The 21,831-nt window shown below is 38.8% G+C and overlaps 1 protein-coding gene across 2 annotated transcripts in view; it reads right to left on the minus strand.

Annotated features, from left to right (window-relative positions):
- The window catches only part of ST8SIA4 (ST8 alpha-N-acetyl-neuraminide alpha-2,8-sialyltransferase 4), a 200,978-nt gene that overhangs the window by 118,187 nt on the left and 60,960 nt on the right, over window positions 1-21,831 (minus strand). For both annotated transcript variants that reach the window (XM_075593531.1, XM_075593541.1), the window contains exon 4: window positions 2,756-3,049. In XM_075593531.1, coding sequence (XP_075449646.1) covers window positions 2,756-3,049 — 294 coding nt within the window. The remainder of the gene's footprint in view (window positions 1-2,755; window positions 3,050-21,831) is intronic.

The following is a 21,831-nucleotide window of genomic DNA, read 5'->3' on the forward strand; positions in this document are numbered from 1 at the left end:
CTCACCGGGCCCCCACAGTCACTATGTACAGGACTCCTGTCCCAGATCTCTTCCCTGTCAGCTGACAGGCGCTGGCAGCAAGGTGACACCTTGGCGGCCACATGCGGCCTGTGAGCTTGACAGCCTTACTGTAGATTAAGGTGCAGATACACCTAAGATGTTTGCCTCTGATTTCCTGAGCATTAAATGATGAAAACTCAAACAATGATTTCTACATGTAATTCCTGACAAATATGATGTCCTTTTCTAAATTTCCAGGATGCTAGTTTTTCAACAAGGAGACTTTAATAGACCCTTTGGAGGATATCTACAGTATCAGTCACCCAACTGTAAAATTGGTACCAAAACATTGTACCAAATATATGACAAGAACATTTCCATTCAAATCAAAAGGATTTTTTTCTTCAAATAAATATGGTGCAATATTTTTGCACCACTTCTGTGCCAGCTTTGCAGCCAGGAGACATTAGTAAAATTAGTAATGTATCTTATGTTAATGGTGTCGATATTGGGGTGATTAGGAGGGGACACTGAGAGAGAGTTAGACAAAATGGAGACAGGATTATTGTATTTTGTATTACACTGTTTAGGGGACATGAAATGTGCACAAGTGCTTGGTTACTGCCGTGGGAAGAAAAGTGTCTTATCAGAAAATGGCTAACCACAAGTTTCTCTTTTTAGAAATAAGGTGTTACAAATTAGGAAAATCTACGAGTCATGATCACAAGTTGTTTTTGTGTATTTTGCAAGTAATTTGCTACTTATGTATTATCAGCATTATTGGTATTTTTTCTATTCTCTGCGCCACCCATGTATTATTGCTGATGTAGCAATGTAAACACCAATATTTTGTGCATAGAAGCTCTGTTCAGAAATTACCAAACTAGTCATTTATTTTTGACTCTCCCTGTGATCACTTGTATGTGTATTTGTACTCGCGATCAATAAATCTGCTTTTCTTGAGCCAATATTAATATTATTTTATTTCTCAATATTACAATGGCAAATAAAGTTGTCCAATTATATTCAATACATATTCCTTAATTTACTTTAGTTGTTCAATCAATGGTTCCTTGCATTTCTTTACTATACACTTCTGATGTTTTTGTCAGGATTTAATTTGTTCAAACTGATCAAATTGATCATTTTTTGTCGACAGCTTGTAAATGACTGTCATTATAACTTTGCAGTAAAAAAAAGGTACATGTCGCTTTTGCTAAATTAAACAATTGTGTAGTTGAAAATTACATTTTACTCCTTTGGCATTTACAAAGGGCATTCTTTTAACAAATCATTTCAAAAGAAGCAAATTATGACCTGTGAATTAACAAGTAGAGATGTCTGCAATTTAACAAATTCACTTTCAGATGGCAAGGCGCTAAAATAACTGGGAGCTGTAAAAGAATCAGAACAGATACAGAATTATAACAGTGAAAAGTGTTTGTCAAACTTTTAAAAGGGCAGTTACACCTTGCACCAATGTAAATAAATGCCAAATATAGTTGATTGACAATTCATACTAGCAATAAAAATGTCTAAATATAAATATTTCAAATAAATTCAAATGCTTTGAAAGGTTTTCACAATCATTATCTAATCTCGTTAATTAAATGACTACGGAAACTATAGGTAAATTGCTAATCACCATTATTTTTATTTTGTAAAGTAACCATGATACCATCATTAGCCAAAAAAAAAAAAAAGTAACTAATAAAAATTTATTTTTGGGAGTTTGATGAGAGTAAAAACATGAAAAGCAGGAATGTCACTCCGCGCTAGGGATGTCACTGAGTAAAGTCCCTCTTGCTGCCGTTAGTCTGGGGGACTCCACACACCCCCTATAAAGGTGATCTCCCACAGAGGAGCTCACAGACAGAAAAACAATTGACAGACAGGCGCACTAAGGGACAACATAGCTTTAATATTAAAAGGTGAACATGTATACAATAAGGATGGGGCAATTAGCAACCAAAACCCTATCAATTATAACAAATTTAAATAAAATAAACAATTAAACGGATATTAAACAAGTATTTTATTTAAATTTGTTATAATTGATAGGGTTTGGGTTGCTAATTGCCCCATCCTGAGTGTAAAAACATACTTACTTTACACAGAACAACCAAATTTTAAGTTTCTTTATTTTCCCCTCTTTCTTTCATTCTTTTATTTGCCAACTATGCAGTATGCTCTTCCCCACAACATTTAAATAAAATGCCGGGAGAGCACGCAAGGCCTCTGTATAGTCTTTTACATGCTCTCCGGCGGCTTCTGGTGACGCGTCGCCATGGCAACGCCACATGAAATGGCGCCATGGGGTCACATGATGTCAGAAACGCTGGACAAAAGGTAAGGGGGATAGGGGGGTGCGAGGGGCAGGTAGGGGCGTAGAATTTTTTTTTTTTTGTGTTTTTAATGTTAACTTCTTTCACCTTTTTCTATGCTGAAATATTACAATCTAATTAAGGGTTTCTTCCCAAGGTCACCTTTCTGAAAAAACGAGTATACAATATAAAGTTAGAACACTGAAGTATAATATAATATTCACTTCTCCTATGGGCTCACTAAATCAATGCAAAAACATGAACTGCTGATTTTATTTAATTTCATAACATGAACAAATAAAACACATTGAAACTAGTCAAATTATATACCCCCCTCAGAAACATTAATTTAAATCCTCCTTGTAAAGATAACATTTTACTTATGAAATCAATTGTCTCAAGGAGAGACTATTCGTTTTTCAGACACTTACCCTCTGACAGCATGAATGAGTCTCAGTGATGGATAGGCAGTTCGCACTTTCAGTTTATTCTTGAGGATTAATGTATTAACCCACTCCACATGCTTCTCGCCACCTTTGACCATGAAAGCAGGGATCCAAAGGACGCTGTCATTGAGTATTGATAGTCTATGGACGAATTTCTCTCGGTCACTCTCATTGCGGAAGCCTCCGAATGCTCTTTGTACTACTGATGGGTTCATGGTAATAAAATCAGATTTAGTCCCCACGTCAGCAGCAAACTCAACTACAGGAGCTAAATTGCACCTAAAGAGGGGGGGAAAGTATAACATAATTAAAGGAAATATTGAATGAAAAATTGCAGAGCAATACGTATCTTAGAAGAAAGACAATACAGCATTCATAAGAATATGTTTGCCATTGAATCAAACGTTAGACTCATGGCATACTATTCAATCCATTATATATTTGTATCAGTATTGGTGTTTAACATTTAAAACCAACCCCTACTCATTCAGGGATTTGCACTCTGGTTTTTTCATTTATTTAAATATGACTAAATCTTATCTCATCTCTTAGAAGGCTGCGGCCCCGCTGGCGCTGACCGCGCTCATGTTTGGAGAGCTGTGATGTCACCAGCTCTCCAAGCATGAGCTCCGGGTGTTCTGCTATTTTGCAAGCGCGCGCGTGGGAGCATTGGGGGATTGTTGAGCGAGCATCAAACGCACTTTATTTTTTGTCTTCCCAAGCGCCAAGCACGAACGAGCGCGCACCACGGGGACAGGACAATTTAAATTGTCGAAACTAAACTCGGCAAGCACCGCACGCTCAGTGCTAGCGTGGCCACAGCCTAAAAGGTAATACCCCCCTCCCCCCCATTCCCTTCCCCCCTTTATATGTTATCATGTTTCCTGAAAAATAAAAAAATATATACGTTTAAAAGGTAATACACATTTAAAGCGCCAATACTACTTTCCAACTTTTTCTTTGTTTTGTGGTATGTAAAGTATGTGACAATGTATATTTCTACATTTTTACCTGAGCTGGCAATACTTTGGGGCTCCTGTTATAAATCTGGAAAAATCCAGACTGCGTGCCTAACATAATGGCTGCCTTTCTGTTTCAATCAATCTTTCAGTCAGTGTAACTCTGCAGTTACAATGTATCCTTGTATTACTAAGGTAACATTATCTATTGTTACAGTTTGCCGCTCAAACAGCTGGGAATTTTGGTAACACATTATTCCAAACAGGAAAGTGTTACAAAGATTGTGCACTGCTGGGCAGGTGGGCTAAAGCCTGCTATAGAAATCAAAGGATGCTTTAAAATTCATTACAAATGCCATTAAGGGTTAAATAAAAACAAAGAAACAGTCACTATTATCTAATACTATAGAACTGACTTATAAAAAAACACCATAACATTTCACGTTTTGTTGCTTTAAACAGTAAACTAATGGCAGTAATAAGTTTAATAGTACGTAATTGGCACCTGTTTAAAAAAATCCGATGAGTAAAACTATTTTTTTTAACACTTTTAATTCTTAAAAGGTAATTAAACGATGTGAAGCGTTTGATATAAGAACCTCGTTTCTACAGATAATTTGTCAATTTTCTTCTCTGTTTTGTTCTTTTTAGACAGTAACATTTCAGCTAAAAGTAGAGGCCAATAAATATCTAATACGAATACGACTGGAACCATTAAAAAACGACAGTACACAAATATGTAAATTCTTTAGTGATTAATAAATATCACGTTAACAAATAGTTTAAATTATACATAAGACTGCCTCTTAAAAATCATAGGGTCTAAGTATCAAGGACACTTTACAGCAAAAGTAAGGCTGAGCTTATAGATGTCGCGTCAAAACAAATGCATTGTCACCGTCGCGTGCACTATAAGCGTGACGGAGCGACAGTGCTACCAAAAATCTGGAAGTCACTGATATTTGATTTTTTTTCTGCAACGGTCTCCCCTTGTGGCTAATCAGGAGCTTCTCCGTCCCTCTGCCCTTCCCCCTTTATGACGTCTCTGGCCTTGTAGCCAGCGACGTCGCCTACATTTGAAATATAACTATCGCAGTGGCGATGGGTGACATCACTGTAAGCGCGGCCTAAGGCATTTGCATCCTGCACAAATGTATCCAACTACTTTGCATGCTACACCATAGGATCAGTACTCAATAATAGGTGAATAAATAAACAGTGTGTATCTGTTTGCCTACTCTCTTTTGTATTCCTTGTAATTTTGATACTTTTTAGATCTATTCAGATTGATCTTTGTGACTCTTTTGTACTTTAAAAAAACTACATTTTTGCTGAAATTGTAGGAGCATGTGAGTGTCTTTTGTCATTTATTCATCCATTATTGAGTGCTGAGCCTATGTTGTATCAAATTGTGAATCTCTCTGTGACATTTTTAAGTCCCTTTTATTTAATTTTGATACAACTAACATATTGCATCAGATGTTGGAAGCTGTTTCTTGCATATGCTAGACAAATGGAGCAGTGAGTCAAAACACACTTTTCCCTGCATGGATTCATATCCATTAGTGCAAACATAGGTAGTTTAGAGGGGACCTTACACAACCTGAAGTGCTCCCTGCTCACAGTTAGCAAACAGTAGCTGATGGAGCCAAAGGATGATCGGTAAGTTGCAGCTTGAGGTCCTACATCAGTTGCTTAGCCCTGATTTAACCTCTTATTGTGCTTTTTCACTTCATATGTTATATTAAAATTAAAAAAATGACATTCAAATTGTCTTGTGTTGTTGTAAGTTTATGTACATTTGACTCATTATTTTATCTCCTTTTAGATACTGAAACATACACAGACATGTGTCTGCAATCAGTGGCGTAGCTAGACATGCGCGGGCCCCCAAGGCAAAAAAAATGTAAGGGCCCTATTGTCTCTCCCCCTCCTCCAGCTCTCCCCCTCCTCCATGCCTACTTGTGGTACAGGGTGGTGATAGAGGCAGGAGGGAGGGAGATGATGGCATGTGGTGTCGGTCCACGAGAGTTAAGCAGAGGAGCAGCCGGCAGAGGAGTTAGGAGCAGGACAGCCGGGGAGGAGCGCGATCCAGCGGTTCGACCAGGAATTCTTTCTTACTTCCGGTGTCGGTGTTGCTACAGTGTGCTCCTCCCCAGCCATCCTGCTCTGCCTCCGTGCAAAATCATGCAACTCCTAACTCCTCTGCTGGCCCGCCGGGATGCCGACAGGGAGGGAAAGCAGGCCCGAAGAGCGCGTGTTATTGCTACGCCTCTGTCTGTAATACAATATTTTGTGCATATGGACTAATATTATTATTCAATACATATCATGAAAACGTAATAGAGTTCTGGGTGATGTTTTGATTTAACTTTTAGTGATAATGGTGCTGGAACCATGTACTGTTCCTCAACTTTTTGCTTAATTAGGTAATAAAGTTTTAGTCAAATAAATGAAGCATAAACAAGGCAGTTAAAACAAATTGAATCATGCAGCTGATGTGCTACGGTTAATTGATAATTTACAGTGTGTTACAAAATAGATAACCTTATCTCTAATTAAAATGTAGGCAATGTAGAAGTGTTACATTTAGCATTTCCAGAAATTATTATTTTTTGACTATTGAAATAGAAAGAAGTCAAATAGCATCTTTCTGAATTTATTGTGCATGTTTCATGTACAGATATACAGAAAATTATGGTTTATTTACAGACACTGCAAGTGTGATGTTTAGTTTCCTTGATGCCTAGCTGTTTTCTTATAACAGAAAATCACCGTCTCTCTCTGTTCTTAAATGTAGAATTCACCTGTGATTCTGTCATTTAGATCCTTCCCTTTCTATAACACTAATAAATGCAATATAGATACATCCTCTTCCTATTTTTCCACTTGAGATTTATCTTTCTGGACTGAACAAACAAGTAATATAGACATGGGCTTGGGTGTGGAGTTGCCAGGGAGCTAAAATCTGATAACCGTATAACCATTTCTTTTTTCTTAACTAAGCTTCTTCCGTATTTAATACATGTCCTTTTGCTTTATTCTGGAGTCGCTTTGTGATGCATATCTATCCACGCTCATATACCAGTACTCTGCTGGCATCATATTTAAACTGCAAATACAGGTATCAGGTACGAATGTTTAATACATCAGGCTAACAGTATTTATATCATCACTACCATCATTGTTTTAATGTACTTTAAAATTTATAAAAAATAATAATAGTCCCTAAATACATTGTATAATCCTTAAAGCAAACATTAAAAAAAAATTCCCCTTTGGAAAAAAGGAAATTCTTTTTTTTTAGCAGAGAACTTACATGTCAATCAAGTTTTTGCTACACCCTATGGAGGAGAGGGAGAAGAGTGTAGGATATTTTGCCTACGAAAGATAGAAAAAATGATGCATGATTTTAGTTAATATGCAAGTTCATTTTGGCACTGTGTTGCAGATGCATTATGTGCATATACAGACAGAGAATGTCAAGTTCTGCACTACTGTCTTTTTACCATGTTTTTAAGTGCTAATAAAACTTGTACGTGGAAATTTATATAGCTAACACATCAGCCACTGATATGTCACTGATAGGTGGGTTAATACACAGCTCTATAGCTGTACCACTATCACCTTCCAGAAAGGGTCCCTCAAATGAGTAATATCTCCCCTCACTGAGTACCAATACACCATCTGTCAGGAACAGCACACTTGTGAGCATGTGACATAGATATGGAATATGGGTTAATACACACAGCTATGCTATAGTAGTGAAGGGGTTAACTCCACCCCCCCCCCCCCTACAACATTCCAGGCAGGCTTAACCACCCACCCTGAGGCTACTACCCCCTTCATCCACCCCCTCTGCCCACAATTAACAGGCTATTGAGGTTGAACCCCTTCACTGCCTTAGTGGCTAGCCACTAAGATAATTAAGCTGTTTTAATAACATTTTTAATATTATTGTGCATAAGCAGGGGGTCCCCCAGAGAAGAACCGTGTTGATTTGAGGTCCGGGGACACCCTACTTCCCGAGATACAGGCCCCGTTATGGGGTGCCGGTATCTCCTATGCTTTTAAATCCCACGATCACGTGACATGAGCCATTTCAGATTGCATAATTTACATTGGTGACTTTTCTTTCCTAAATTACAGACTGTTACTAAATTATCCCATACATAAATACAAGAGCTCTCACAGAGCAATCTTATTTGTGGACATGTTGAGGCATTAGTAATAGGTTCCTGAGGATGGCAGTTCTGCTGTATTATTTAGCAATGATAAAATATCTGAATGAAGCAGTTGAAAATTCCGATAATGTGGTGAAATCATAGATCTGATTTCCTCTGATGTCTTCCAGCAGGAAGGTGTCTTGTAACAGAAAACTACTGAGTAAATATGGCATATTGTGTGTAACAAGTTGTTATTTTTATGACCTCAAGAAGAATGGGGTTTTTTTTGTGCTTCTTGATGGCTGATAGCTAAACCTCCTAAAAATAGAGTAAGCCACTTAACCTATTAACTACAGGATAATCCCATCACTTGACTTTCTATGACCTGCAGAGATTTCAGATTCTGGTCGCAGAAACATCAGAGTATATAATAGCTAGGTTATGTTCAATTACAAGATAATTGTTTTACTAAGAAATGTCGTGTCTACAAAACAATAGTGGACCCTCTTATACTTTTCTGTGTTTGTACCAAATATGCATTTGTTACTTCCTATATGACACCCACTTATAAAGTGGTTATACAAATTCTTTAACATTTAAACAAATAGACGTGCCATCTAAATTAACTGAATTCTACGCATGGAAATTATCATCAGGTGAAACTATCATGAACAGGGGTGCCAAAAGTGTAAATTGCACTAGAAATACTTGATGGAGGTGTAAACCTCCCCTCAATTAAAATGTACAACTTGGCCGCTCTCTTGAGATATGTGGGAGACTGGATAAACCACACAAACTACTTCACAATATATGAAATTGACCAACAAATGTGCCCAGATATAAACTTGGCATTTTGTTACATATGCCTTCTCACGAGGTCCCAAGGGCCATAAAAGAGAACCCATTACTATTCAGCACATATAAAGCGTGGTATAGAGCCAGGAAAACACTCTCTTTACAAAGGAACAAATCGCTATTTCTACCGCTCACTAAAAGCCTACCCTTTTGAGGCCTGGGAAAAGAAGGGAATCCTTGGAATAGGGCAGCTCCTGCATAAACTAAATCACACAATTTATTCATTCCGGGAACTGAAAGATAAATACGCACTACCTAACACACAATTCTTTGCATACCTATAGGCCAGGCATTACGCATTGACATCACTAAACGACTTACCAACAGCAGATAGAGACAATCAACTTGACGCTCTCTTCCAAAGGGCAAAATATGGGAAAATCTCAATATCAAATTGTTATCAATGTCTGAAGAAAACATTGCATTTTGATGGCAACACACCGGGAATGGGAGCTTGGTTAACAGATTGCCCAAATCTAAATATGGAGACTATCATGAGACAGTTTGGGAAATCGTTGAAAATCATCCCATCCACAATATACCAAGAAATGCACTACAACATTTTACATAGAACAATATACTACACCCAAATTCAGATACAAAGCAAAATTATCTCTGGAGAGTAAATGTACAAAGTGTGCAGCCCCACAGGCAGATCTTATGCACTGCCTATGGAACTGCCCAGTGGTCCAAGAGTTCTGGTCACGAATAGGCGAGTACTGCAAAGATTCCCTGAATATAATAATCCATATAGATCCCGAATATGCGATTTTTAATATTATAAACCTAAACGCTGAAGGGGCAGCAGGGGACCAAACTGATCACAGCAAACTGAAACAAAGTAAAGTATAGCTATGGCCGCAAGGAAAACAATCTTGCAACAATGGATACATAACACTTCCCCATCTCTGCAGCTGTGGAGAGAAAAAATGTTTAGTATATTCACATTAGACTGGGTAGAAGCCATAACGGACAAAGAAAAAAAACCGTAACGATTCTTCCAAATCTGGGAAAGCTTCATTGCCGCACAGCCAGACGAGACAAAGACAAAAATCCAAGAAAACTTTAAATGCACAACATGGTATGCAACACGCACACTAACCAGGAATCCCCCAATAAGATTCTGAACACTACACCATCAATAAAAAAAAACAGACGTGTAGAAAAGTACCCAATAGGACTATGGACGATACCATAGTGAAATAAATACCTCAGGATATCAGACAGAAGTGTATGGGTCGAACAGGAGTGGCCAACAGAGTACAAACATACTGAAGGAGGGAAGAGCCCTTACATAAATTACTTGGTTAGTCTGTCAGAGGTTCAAAACAGACGAAGCAAAAGCTGGGGTATACTATCAAGAGGGAATAAGTTGAAGGTAAAATGATATAACGGATTGACATAGTACAACTAAATGTTTACAAGTTGAGTTGAAGGTTCAAGTTTTACTATATTAAAAATAAAATGGAAATAATGCAAAACAAATATTGTATGGAAAATAAAGAGTATAAGAATCTGCTACATTATGCATGTTAAAAATATACTGTATGTACAAGTCTGCAGAATTTCCAATAAAAATATTTTACAAAAAAAAAATACTTGATGTATCTATTAATTCTACAGTACTGATGACAATGAAGTCAATGCATTTATCACTAAACCATGAAGCAGGCTTACTTACTGTAAACATTGTTACTGTATGCGAAATGTAAAGTATTCATGGAGATTATAAGACAAAATTACATGAATGTGTGTTTTAACAGGGGACCAGTGTCTATTCCCAAAAGCATTTTCTTCACAGCCAGACTTCTTTTATCTTATCCCTAGCTTCTATACAACAGAGGTAACATGTCTACAGAAAACATCACAGTTTCCCAGGTACCGCACTTACTACAAAAACATAAAAGGCTCAAATTTCAGCTTCGTCTTATGACACCATTAGAATACCTTCTATCAGATTCTTCCCTCAGAAACTTACATTAACCAACATGTTTCTGGATGCTAGGCCAACAATATTGAACTACCGTAAGTCTTTGTGAATTTAAATTGTCTTTTATGTGACTTTTTCTCTTACATGCTTGAGGCAGCAATCTTTACCGGTATAGGCCATGTAAGAGATGTGTGCAGAGGTACATATAATGGAGACCGATTTGGGTGCAATTATACCTTGGCTTTATTGAGCCTGTTCCTTTATCCAGGCAAAACATACAAAAACAACTAAATAACAAACCCCTATCCATTTGTAAGGGCGAACTTACTTCCCCAGGCCCTATCTACAGGACTGGAGGGATATTCCCATACCAGCCTATCGCCCCAAAGTCTCATGAAGTACATTAAGCAGGTGGCCCTCCATGTCAGTCTCTGGCAGGTTCCTGGGTCCTCTGTGTCCAGAAAATATAGGTGTCTAGGTGTCGTGATCTCAGCACAGCCTTTGTGCTCAAGACAGAGTCTGTATGCAGGATTCTCTGCTCTCCTTCTGTCAGCCCAAATGTGAGCTAAGAAATCTCTCTCCAGTGTCTCACATGAGGCTTTTAACAGAGTGCTCATTAGTTCAGGTGGAGACTAGTTAATTGAGTGGCTGCAATTAACTATCTCTCTGCTGGATTCTCAGAGCTCTGAGGCTGCTTTATTTAAACAGGGCTAAGTCCCTGTTACAGGCCAAAACAGGCAATATATGTGAAATACAGTATACAATAAAAGTACAAACATTACATAGTTACATAGTAGATGAGGTTGAAAAAAGAAGTACGTCCATCAAGTTCAACCTATGCTAAATTTAGACAACAGATACTTTATCCTATATCTATACTTACTTATTGATCCAGAGGAAGGCAAACAAAAAACCCCATTAAGGGGAAAAATTAATTCCTTCCTGACTCCAAGAATTGGCAATCGGCTTAATACCTAGATCAACATCCTTCCCATGTATACTTATTTGGTATAGCCCTGTATACCTTTCCCATCTAAAAAGATGTCCAACCTTTTTTTGAACAAATCTATTGTATCTGCCATCACAGTCTCCATGGGTAATGAATTCCACATTTTAACTGACCTTACTGTAAAGAACCCTTTCCTTTGTTGCTGGTGAAATTTCCTTTCCTCCAACCTTAAGGGATGGCCCGAGTCCTTAGTACTGCCCGTGGGATGAATAGTTCTTTTGAAAGCTCCTTGTATTGTCCCCGAATATATTTGTATATAGTCATCATATCCCCTCTTAGACGCCTCTTTTCTAATGTAAATAAATCTAATTTAGCTAGCCTCTCCACATAAGTTAGATTGTCCATCCCCTTTATTAATTTGGTGGCTCTTCTCTGCACTCTGTCTAGTTCCATAATGTCTTTTCTTAGGATTGGTGCCCAAAATTGTACTCCATATTACAGGTGTGGTCTTACTAGTGCTTTGTAAAGGGGCATAATTATGTTTACTTCCCTTCCATCCATTGCCCATTTGATGCAAGATAAGATCGTGTTTGCCTTTGCAGCTACTGCATGACATTGGGCACTATTGCTAAGCCTGCTGTCTACAAGCACTCCAAAATCCTTCTCCATTAAGGATTCCCCCAATATATCTCCATTTAATTTGTAAGTCGCCTTTTTATTCTTGCATCCCAAATGCATAACCTTACATTTATCTGTATTAAACCTCATTTGCAAGTTTTCAATCCAGGTGCATATATTATTACTGAGTCCAATTTTCTTTATTTTGTACACCAACCTCTTGTGTGAAACCGTTTCAAAAGCCTTTGCAAAATCTAAGTAGACCACATCAACTGCATTACCCTGGTCTAAATTCCTAATTACCTCCTCAAAGAAACAAATAAGGTTAGTTTGGCAAGATCTATCCTTCATAAATCCATGCTGACTATTACTAATAATTTTGTTTTTCATTAGGTATTCCTGAATATTATCCCGTATTAAACCTTCAAGTAGTTTCCCTACTATTGAAGTCAGGCCTACAGGTCTGTAATTTCCCAGTTGTGATCTAGCTCCCTTTTTAAATATAGGCACCACATCTGCTTTACGCCAATCTTGTGGTACTGAGCCTGTGGAAATGGAGTCCTTGAATATTAAATATAATGGTTTATCTATTACTGAGCTTAACTCCTTGAGAACTCTTGGATGTATGCCATCGGGGCCAGGTGCCTTATTTACTTTAATTTTTTCAAGTCTCTTATGAACTTCTTCCTCAGTTAACCAATTGTTCATTAATATGGAGGTTGTGGCTTCCTCTTGCGGCACTACTATTGAACTTGATTCTTCCCTGGTAAACACAGAGGCAAAGAATTTGTTTAATACCTCAGCTTTTTCCTTATCTCCAATAATCTGCCTACCCATCTCACACTGAAAGGGCCCTATATTTTCTTTTCTCATTTTTTTGTTATTAAGGTACTTAAAGAACTTTTTAGGGTTGACCTTACTTTCTATTGCAATCCTTTCTTCATTATCCATTTTTGCTAATTTGATTGCCCTTTTGCAATTTTTGTTACATTCCTTATAATTCTGATACGATGTCTCCGTCCCTTCTGACTTAAAGAATCTAAACGCATTCCTCTTCTTGTCCATTTCCTCCCCTACCTGTTTATTTAGCCACATTGGTTTTGACTTATTTCTTTTATACTTATTACCCAAGGGTATACACTGATAAGTGTGCTTTTCATTCACTAATGCAATGACTCATCTCGAAATTTATACAATTTATGTTGAAAAGCTTTTCAAATCTAGATCAGGAAGCATAGCTCGAACAAGTAAAGAAAACATATTTTTTTGGGAGATCATATCTTGTTTAGCTTAAGGCAACAGTAAAGTGAGCAAAAGATTAAATGATAGATATTCATTTGTGACTCAAATTTAGGAGCAAGACGGTCAAAAGTCTTGTTACATACGTCACAACCACATGAATCTATTGATATAACTCACGTGTGTCTACATATTAGAAAAAGGAAGTTATGAGTGCATTTATATATTAAAGCAAGGATTTAAACGTCTTTTTTGGAGGCTTTTTTCTCTGTCATAAAACTGTCGACCTACAAGCTGATTTATGAAGGGGTTATTGTCCGTTTCCATTAGAACACAGCTTCCATTCTGGCTCTGTATTACCTTTTAAGACCAGATTGGAGTCACGTCATTCCTGGGCTGGTGAAATTGCTGAGTTCACTACATTTTAATGACTGATTCATTTGATAATACAGTGGCCGGAGTAGGTGGAATGGTACAGTCGACATTTTCCACGTGTTTGCACCAATTCATGTGTGCATTAGGAGTACACAAGGGGGAAAATATACATTTCCCCCAAGAGAACAGCGTACCAAGACATAAAAAGAGATTTTTATCGAATAGCTGGCTTCCGCAATGTAAAGGGTGCAATAGCCTGTATGCATCTTGCCTTATTCTAAACCAGAGAGATGGATTTTGAGTTTTGCAACCGCAAAAACTTTGAATTCCATCAATGTGCAGGTGGTATGCGATTGCCAACATGTTCATTCTGACTGTGGTTGCCAGCTTTCCAGGCTCCTGTCATGATGCCCATATCCTGCGTCACTCATCCCTTGCTCGCCGTTTTGAAGAGGGGCGATATGGCTATGGATGATTATTAGATTAGGTAAAATAAAAAAATAAAAATTTGTAAAAACTAATCTAAGCATTTACTAGTATCATTTATATCATCACATTGCTTCTAATTTCAGCAGACACATGGGGAAGTGTTTACACAGTTAATAAATGTGTAAAAATCAAATTCAAATAGTCTTAATAATTGTTATGTATGTTTCAACAGGTGACGCAGGGTATGGATGCTAGACTTGACTTTTAACCACGCTCCCCCCCTCCTCTTGATGATCCTCAAACTTATGCAGAAATGTATTATAATGAGGCACACATACCTACACGTTCTGTAATTGAGCAGGCATTTGAAGAATTGAAAAGTCGCTTCAAGTGTTTAGATAAATCAGACGGTGTGCTACAGTCCTTAAAAAAGTGATTGCGATCATTATTGCTTGCTATATGTAAGAATTACACCCAGGGAACCACGGATCCCGACACCTCTGCATTATAGAGCGGACCCTATTGCTTGTAGAGGGTTTCTGAACCAATGCTCGATTCAGTTCGAACTCCAGCCCTCAATGTTCAGCTCTCACCGATCCAGGGTAGCATATGTCATTTCCCTACTAACAGATGAGGCCTTGGCCTGGGCTTCCTCTCGTGGGAGAGAGAATCCCCACAAATCAATGACTTAGTTGCCTTTCTCCAGGCATTTAAAAGAGTATTCGATGCCCCCGGCCGTGTCTCCTCCGCTTCAACTTCACTCCTTCGAATCCGACAAGGAATCCGTACCGCAGTCCAGTATGCCATTGAGTTCCGAACCCTTGCTGCAGAGACAGGCTAGAATAATGAAGCTTTGGTGGCAGCATTTTGGCAGGGGCTTTATGAGCGCTTAAAGGACGAACTGACATGCCGGTATCTTTCCAAAGATCTGGAGGAACTGATTGCCCTCTGTGTCAGAATGGATCTCCGGATACGAGAACAGCAGACTGAGCGAACCCAGTCTCTAAAAACCCCAACAATTCGACTAGCTCCCCATATCAACACGCCTCTTACTGCACCTCGCCCATGAGCAGGAGAAACTTGCTGATGATTATTCCGCTCCTGTATCCTGAAGTTCACATCAATCAGGGGAGTGAGTGTATACTCCTTAGTTGAAGCCCTGAGTTAAGGGATGCACGTCACAGCACCTCCAGCCATTTAGCAAAGCAGACAAATGTAAATAAACAGAGACACAGTTGCTGAATTCTGGCAAACATTGCTGTCATCTTTGATGCTTTCTGCTCAATTTATATCACATTTCTGAAATGGCAGAAGAGTCTTTTAGAACATATTATACAACAGCATGTAGATCTGCAAAATACAGTAGTCGCAAAGAGGAACAATACTAAAGAAAAATATTAGAAATTTATAGAGCACAAAAACATGTGAACTTCAGGATGCAGGCGCGGCATAATCATCAGCAAGTTTCTCCTGCACATGATGCAGTGGATCGCATTATCAGATGTTTTCAATGCGGACCTACTCGCGCATGCGTAATTCCACTGTTTTTTGCTATGCTCATTGACTAGCGTCACTGCTGTTGCACAATAAATATCTCACAATGTTGCACAGTTTTTAAACCCCGGGACGATGCCAGGCAGCGAAACGTACGTAGGGGCTGTTGTTTGTACTCCCTGACGCCCCATCTTTCATCTACTGCTGAGCTGACTTATGGCATCTTGGATCAGGTTTATTTTTTGCATCAGGACATTGTTTGAGCAATTTTACTCTTACTGTATATGCATGGACTTCATCTTATCTTGTGCAGCAGAATAGCACTTTTTGCTTGGGACTGCTGTCGCTTCCGGTTTTGCAGTTGCCTGCTGGTGAGCAGTGAGAGCTGTGGGAGGTGTATCTGGAGAGAGTCTCTGACTGTGTTGCTGATTATTACATCATCTGGCTGCGGTGGCTCCAGTGCACCTTGCTGAACCAACGGATACACCAGAGGTGGCACCAACGGGACAGGCTGATACATTCCCTTCACAGCTTCAAGGCGATTGAGTATATCTCATAAATGCTATTATTTTTACTCTGTTTGTGATTGCGCTTTTTATATTTTACAATCCCATAAATACTGTTTTATACTTTATCGCACTAGGAGTGCGCCTGTTTTTTCTTCTTGTTTTCTGCATATATATATATATATATATTTTTTTTATGATTATTTTGAGTATACTTGGGTGCTATATGGGACACTTCTTTTTCTATTTTGTTTATTTATATATATATACAAATGTAGATAATGTACAGTAAGAATACCTCAATATTTGACTGAAAAACAAACTGCTGGAGGATTTCACAATAAAATAAGTTTCTAGAATGAATACTGGAAAACAAAGTCGATTTATTCAACAATGTATGGCCCCCAATAAGAGAACAAAACATTAAAGAGTTCACTCATATCTCACACAAAACTATTGTGGCTTGGAACTGCGGTAGAATACTGAACACACCAGGTGTTAGTCAATATTTCCAAGGCAATCATCATCTTTTATAATAGCCAACTTGTGAGTTTGTACATGATATTGACAGATGAACTGTGGATAAATATAAAGAGTTATGGGGGGGAAAAAACGAATTTTGGCTGTGTAAACTGCTGATTTAAATTTTTCCACAAAAAGAAAATCAGCAAAAAACCTGTAGTTTGCTATCCACTATAGAACTTTTTTTCTCCCTTGTGCTCATGAAAGATCCCTCAGTATGTGCTATTTTACGGTATTCAGAGATTTTTTTGTTCCTGCAGCTCATGAAAAAACCCTCAGTTTACACTTTTAATAAAATCGTGCTGTGGGGTTTTTTTTTAATTCCATTTTTTCAAAAGTTATGCAAAAAATACCTAAAACTTGCAATTTCAATTTTTCCAAAAGTCAATTAAATAGATTGTGACTTTTTGCGAAAACGAAAATCCGCACTTTGTTATACGTAGTTCTGAAGGCAGATTATTTTTTCTACACAGCTTTACCATACTCCAGGTCAAGCACTAAGCAATGGGTCTACATTGAGAGGCGTAAGGGGAAAACCACAGCAAGGCAGACATGGAGATTCACGTGAGGTCATCACTTGTGCCCATTGCTGCTGTAAGATCACAAGCAATAACTGACAGAAAAGGCTCAACACAAACTCGTGGCAGGAATGCAGCACAGTAGCGGAATATTAGATAGAGGAAGGAAATTATAAAATGTGTTTAAAAATGAGTTTAACCTTTATACTAGACAGCACATTTTAAGAAAAATGATTGGAAATGATTAAACGGTACCCACATGTATCCTAGAAAATCTTAGCTATAAAAGGGTAAAGCAAATTACCTGTAAAACTTAACTGGTGTACAGCCTATAAGTAACAAAGCACAAAATATAAAAGCAACAGGCAATGAATATCCAATACAAATTCAAATTAACTGAAAATGTCCTAAGCAACCAATAAAAGTATTTTTGTAATTGAATAATAAACAAGTACAATTTAGTACACCTACTGTATCCTAAAATAAACACAAAACATAAATGCCTAGGCCCACCTATATGGTGCATGATGCAACATAGCTTTTTTAGTGTTCATTTGGCAAGGAAAGTCCATCACAAATGTATAAACAGGAAATGCCATTGCCAACTATCCCATTCACTTCTATATCTATTGTTCAGATCTACAATCTACATGGAATTATATACAATACATTCCAAAACAAAGGAGCATCATGGAGGATTGTTAATGTATTGCTCTTCAGAAAGAACACAGGAGGCTGAAGGAGTAGTTATGTGGTAATGTCAGTTGCTTTGAAGCAGGTGAACATGGTCCAAATCCCAGAATTATCTCTCCATTTCACCTTGGGCAAGTCACTTTGCCTCAATATGCCTCACTATGCCTCAAGGACGATACATTAAATTACATTGTAAGCTCAACAGAGCAGGGACTGGTTATGCATTTACAATTTTATGAGCATTGCTGCATATCCTGGCACTGTAATATAAGAAACACATTATTATCTATTTTGAATGAAGGCCTTTTTGGGGCTTACTAACCAATTTGTTTTGTATGTAATAGAGTCTATTAAAGATTGGATTGGAGTTTACTGAATTACACAGCTTTAGTATTTCCCTTAATCACTGTAAAATACAGAGGGCTGTGTAAAAGTAGAGTGCATTTTAGCCTAGGGAGAGAGAAAGGAGAATAAATAATGTGGGCAGAATGCTGCTAATCAATCGATTTATTTTTTCTGAAGTCCTGAAGAAATATGAGAAGACCTTACTTAAGTCATTAAGGGCACAGAGGGAGAGACTATGGAAGACTGTCAATGGCAATGAAGAAAAGAGGGGACATACACACATGGATGTGATCAATTTATGCAGATGTCTGCACTCCAGTCTCCCTTCAAAGCAGGGCTGCTGCTTTCTTTATTTTCTAATACACAAAAATGAAGTTCACAATTATTAATCATTCCTGTCTTCCACCTAAGGCTAAGGCCCCGCTGCACGCGCCCGCACGGCCGCTTTGCTTGTCGGCGACGCGGGCAAATCACTGCACCGCGATCTGCGGTGAAATGTTTCCGGTGCGGGGGGGGGGGGGGGGGGGGGGGGAGAGGGGTGGCCAAAATGGGTGGGGGGGGGGGCGCGGCCATGATGTGAGGGGGCGGGACCATCATACAAACACAGCGCAGCACTGCAGACAGCCCCACAGCCACTTACACACATACAGGCACTCACACACACAGGCAGTCACACACACACACAGGCACTCACACACACAAATAGACACAGGGGAAATCAGAACAGGGGGGGTGAATCGGAGCAAGGGGGGAATCGGAAGGGGGGATCGGAGCAGGAGGGGAAATCGGATTGGCTGCTGGGATCCAATCCATGATTGGTTCCCTTGAGTGTCACGTGACGCGGCACTCGCCGAAACCACAAGCTCCTTGTAGCTCCGGCTGGCTGACGCGTCACAGCACGCAGTCAGCCATGCCGGAAGGAGCCAGCGGTGACATCCAGACCGGAGGTAAGGAGCTGGTGGCCCGCGGCTGCGCGTGACGCCGGCCGCAGCGGGACAAAAGCCTTATGCAAGTATTCACTACTTAACACCTCTCCTTCCCGATCTTTTTTATCTTATCATTAATGAGATAACATACAACACCTTCCTGTCTTCCTTTAGTTAATCAGCATGAAGATGCAACAGAATACAAATACATATCACAGATAGACTATCTTAGGCCTTCCTAGGGCGAGCTGATTCTCTGAGTGGTGTGTTTTCATATGTGCAGTCTGCAGAGGGGTCTTTCTCTGGTCACTGTGGTGAAAGTACAGAATTGTTCTGAAGCTCTCTGATTCGATCAAGTTGTCTGTCCTACAGCCATACACTGTAGTTATTAAGTACCTGTAAGGACTGTGTATAGCTGTGACCCCAGTATCTACTTTGATCAGTCCACGTAATTCCGCACCAGAACTGACTGATGCATATGCAGGGTCTATTCTAGTCTGTGAGCTGTAGGATTGCATAGCTTGCAAGCCATACAAATGGCACATGCTTTGATGTCTTGCTTCATAAGATCTAGTTGTGATCTTAAAAAGCATCCTAATAACAGAATCCCTGGAGTTGCACCAATTGAAGCAAGGAGACCATTCTGATATGCCATCAAAAGTGTGTGCAAGGCTTAGTGCAAGCTGTGGTTGAGCTGCTTTTAGAGGTTTTTTTTTTTACAGTTTGGACAAACTTTTCGCCAGGCCATTGGTAGCCAGGTAGTATGGATAGATGTGAAATTCCATCTTGTTTCAGAAAAGCCATGAACTCCTGAGATTTGAACTGCGGTTCATTATATGTGACTATTGGGGTCCGGTATGCTGAGTCTTGTAGATAACGTATGGATTTGGTTAATTGTGGTTTGAGAAACTTCCATGTCAGGGATGAAAACTTCTGTCCATTTAGAGTACAGTAACTGTTCACTTCCACCAGCAGCATAGTCAATATGTAATTGTATCCAGGGAGTGCCAGCCCAGGTCAATGGGTGTGTACCCCCGTACACCCCTGTGGTCAGTGGGGTCAGTGTTTTAATATTTCAATTCCTTAGGCAGGAGTTACATCCCTTTGTGATGCCTTCAAGATCTTTTGTCCAACCCTAGCAACCAAGAAGAAAACGTTGGGCTATTTTCTTCATTTCAACCATGCCAAAGTCCCCTTCATTAAATAAAAGCCTAAAACCAAACTTCTTAATTTGGTTAATATGAGGACTCGTGTGCCCCACAGAATGCATCCTTGGTGCGCTGCAGATTCATGCTGCTTTGCCCTGTGTCTGGAGCCAATATGGGATCTGAATGTCAAGGCCATCCCTGCCAAACATAGGGAAAAACCTTTAATAGTACTGTACATTATCTGTTTGCATTAATCTCAGAATTTTGATTCTTGTAACTGATATGGTGTTATATTTCTCTATATAAAAATATATATTTGTACACGGTCCATATTGCTGTAACGTTTTTAGCACTTCCTCTAAGTTAGACACATGTTCTTCTGTATTTGTACCAGTTATGATGATATCATCCAGAATACATTAAGTTTCTGTAACCTCTTTCAATATTTGATCTATATGTTCTAAATTTCTTTTGACTAGCAGAACAACTGGGGTAGTCCATTAACGCTGTGTTACATGAAAGAGGATTTCTGCTTTTCGTAGCAGCTCGATTTTTAGCCTATACTGTAGTGTTCAGGGAGTATGGAACTGGGCAAGGTTTACAGAATGTTAGTGTCTTTTATGTTGTATGATAGACATGAGTAAACTGAAAAGGCTCCCCAAGGTAGAGGAAAAGAGATAGCCCCTAATAACATGCACGCTAAACCTATGTTAATATTAGTAATGTTTATTTGTATACAAAACTCCACATTCATCAGTATCAAAGGGGTTGAAAATCAGTCACATATTGAACATAACATAACATCTTATTATTTTTTGGTGAAATGGCTATTATTCCTATATTGAATTTTATATACAGTAGCTACTCCCTGAGTGAATAATATGAAACTATAAAACATTTTTTTTAAGTAATATTTATTATTTAATCAAAATAGAACAAAAGGGACAAAACCAAATTAAAAAGTCATAGCCAAAGGGCAGCCAAAGATAGTAATGAGAAACTGAACTAGCTATCATTTTTTTATTTCAACAATTAGTTACAAAGTATCAACTGGCTGTTGCCTCAGTGGAGCTGATTTGGTGAATGCAACTATTATACTGTACACAGGCATACCCCGGTTTAAGGACACTCACTTTAAGTACACTCGCGAGTACGGACATATCGCCCAATAGGCAAAGAGCAGCTCACGCATGCGCCTGTCAGCACGTCCTGAACAGCAATACCGGCTCCCTACCTGTACCGAAGCTGTGCGCAAGCGGGGAGACTATAGAGCATGTTACAAATGCGTTATTTACATCAGTTATGCACGTATATGACGATTGCAGTACAGTACATGCATCGATAAGTGGGAAAAAGGGAGTGCTTCACTTTAAGTACATTTTCGCTTTA

The sequence above is a fragment of the Ascaphus truei genome, chromosome 1 (assembly GCF_040206685.1).
Source record: "Ascaphus truei isolate aAscTru1 chromosome 1, aAscTru1.hap1, whole genome shotgun sequence".
Taxonomy (NCBI): Eukaryota; Metazoa; Chordata; class Amphibia; order Anura; family Ascaphidae; genus Ascaphus; species Ascaphus truei.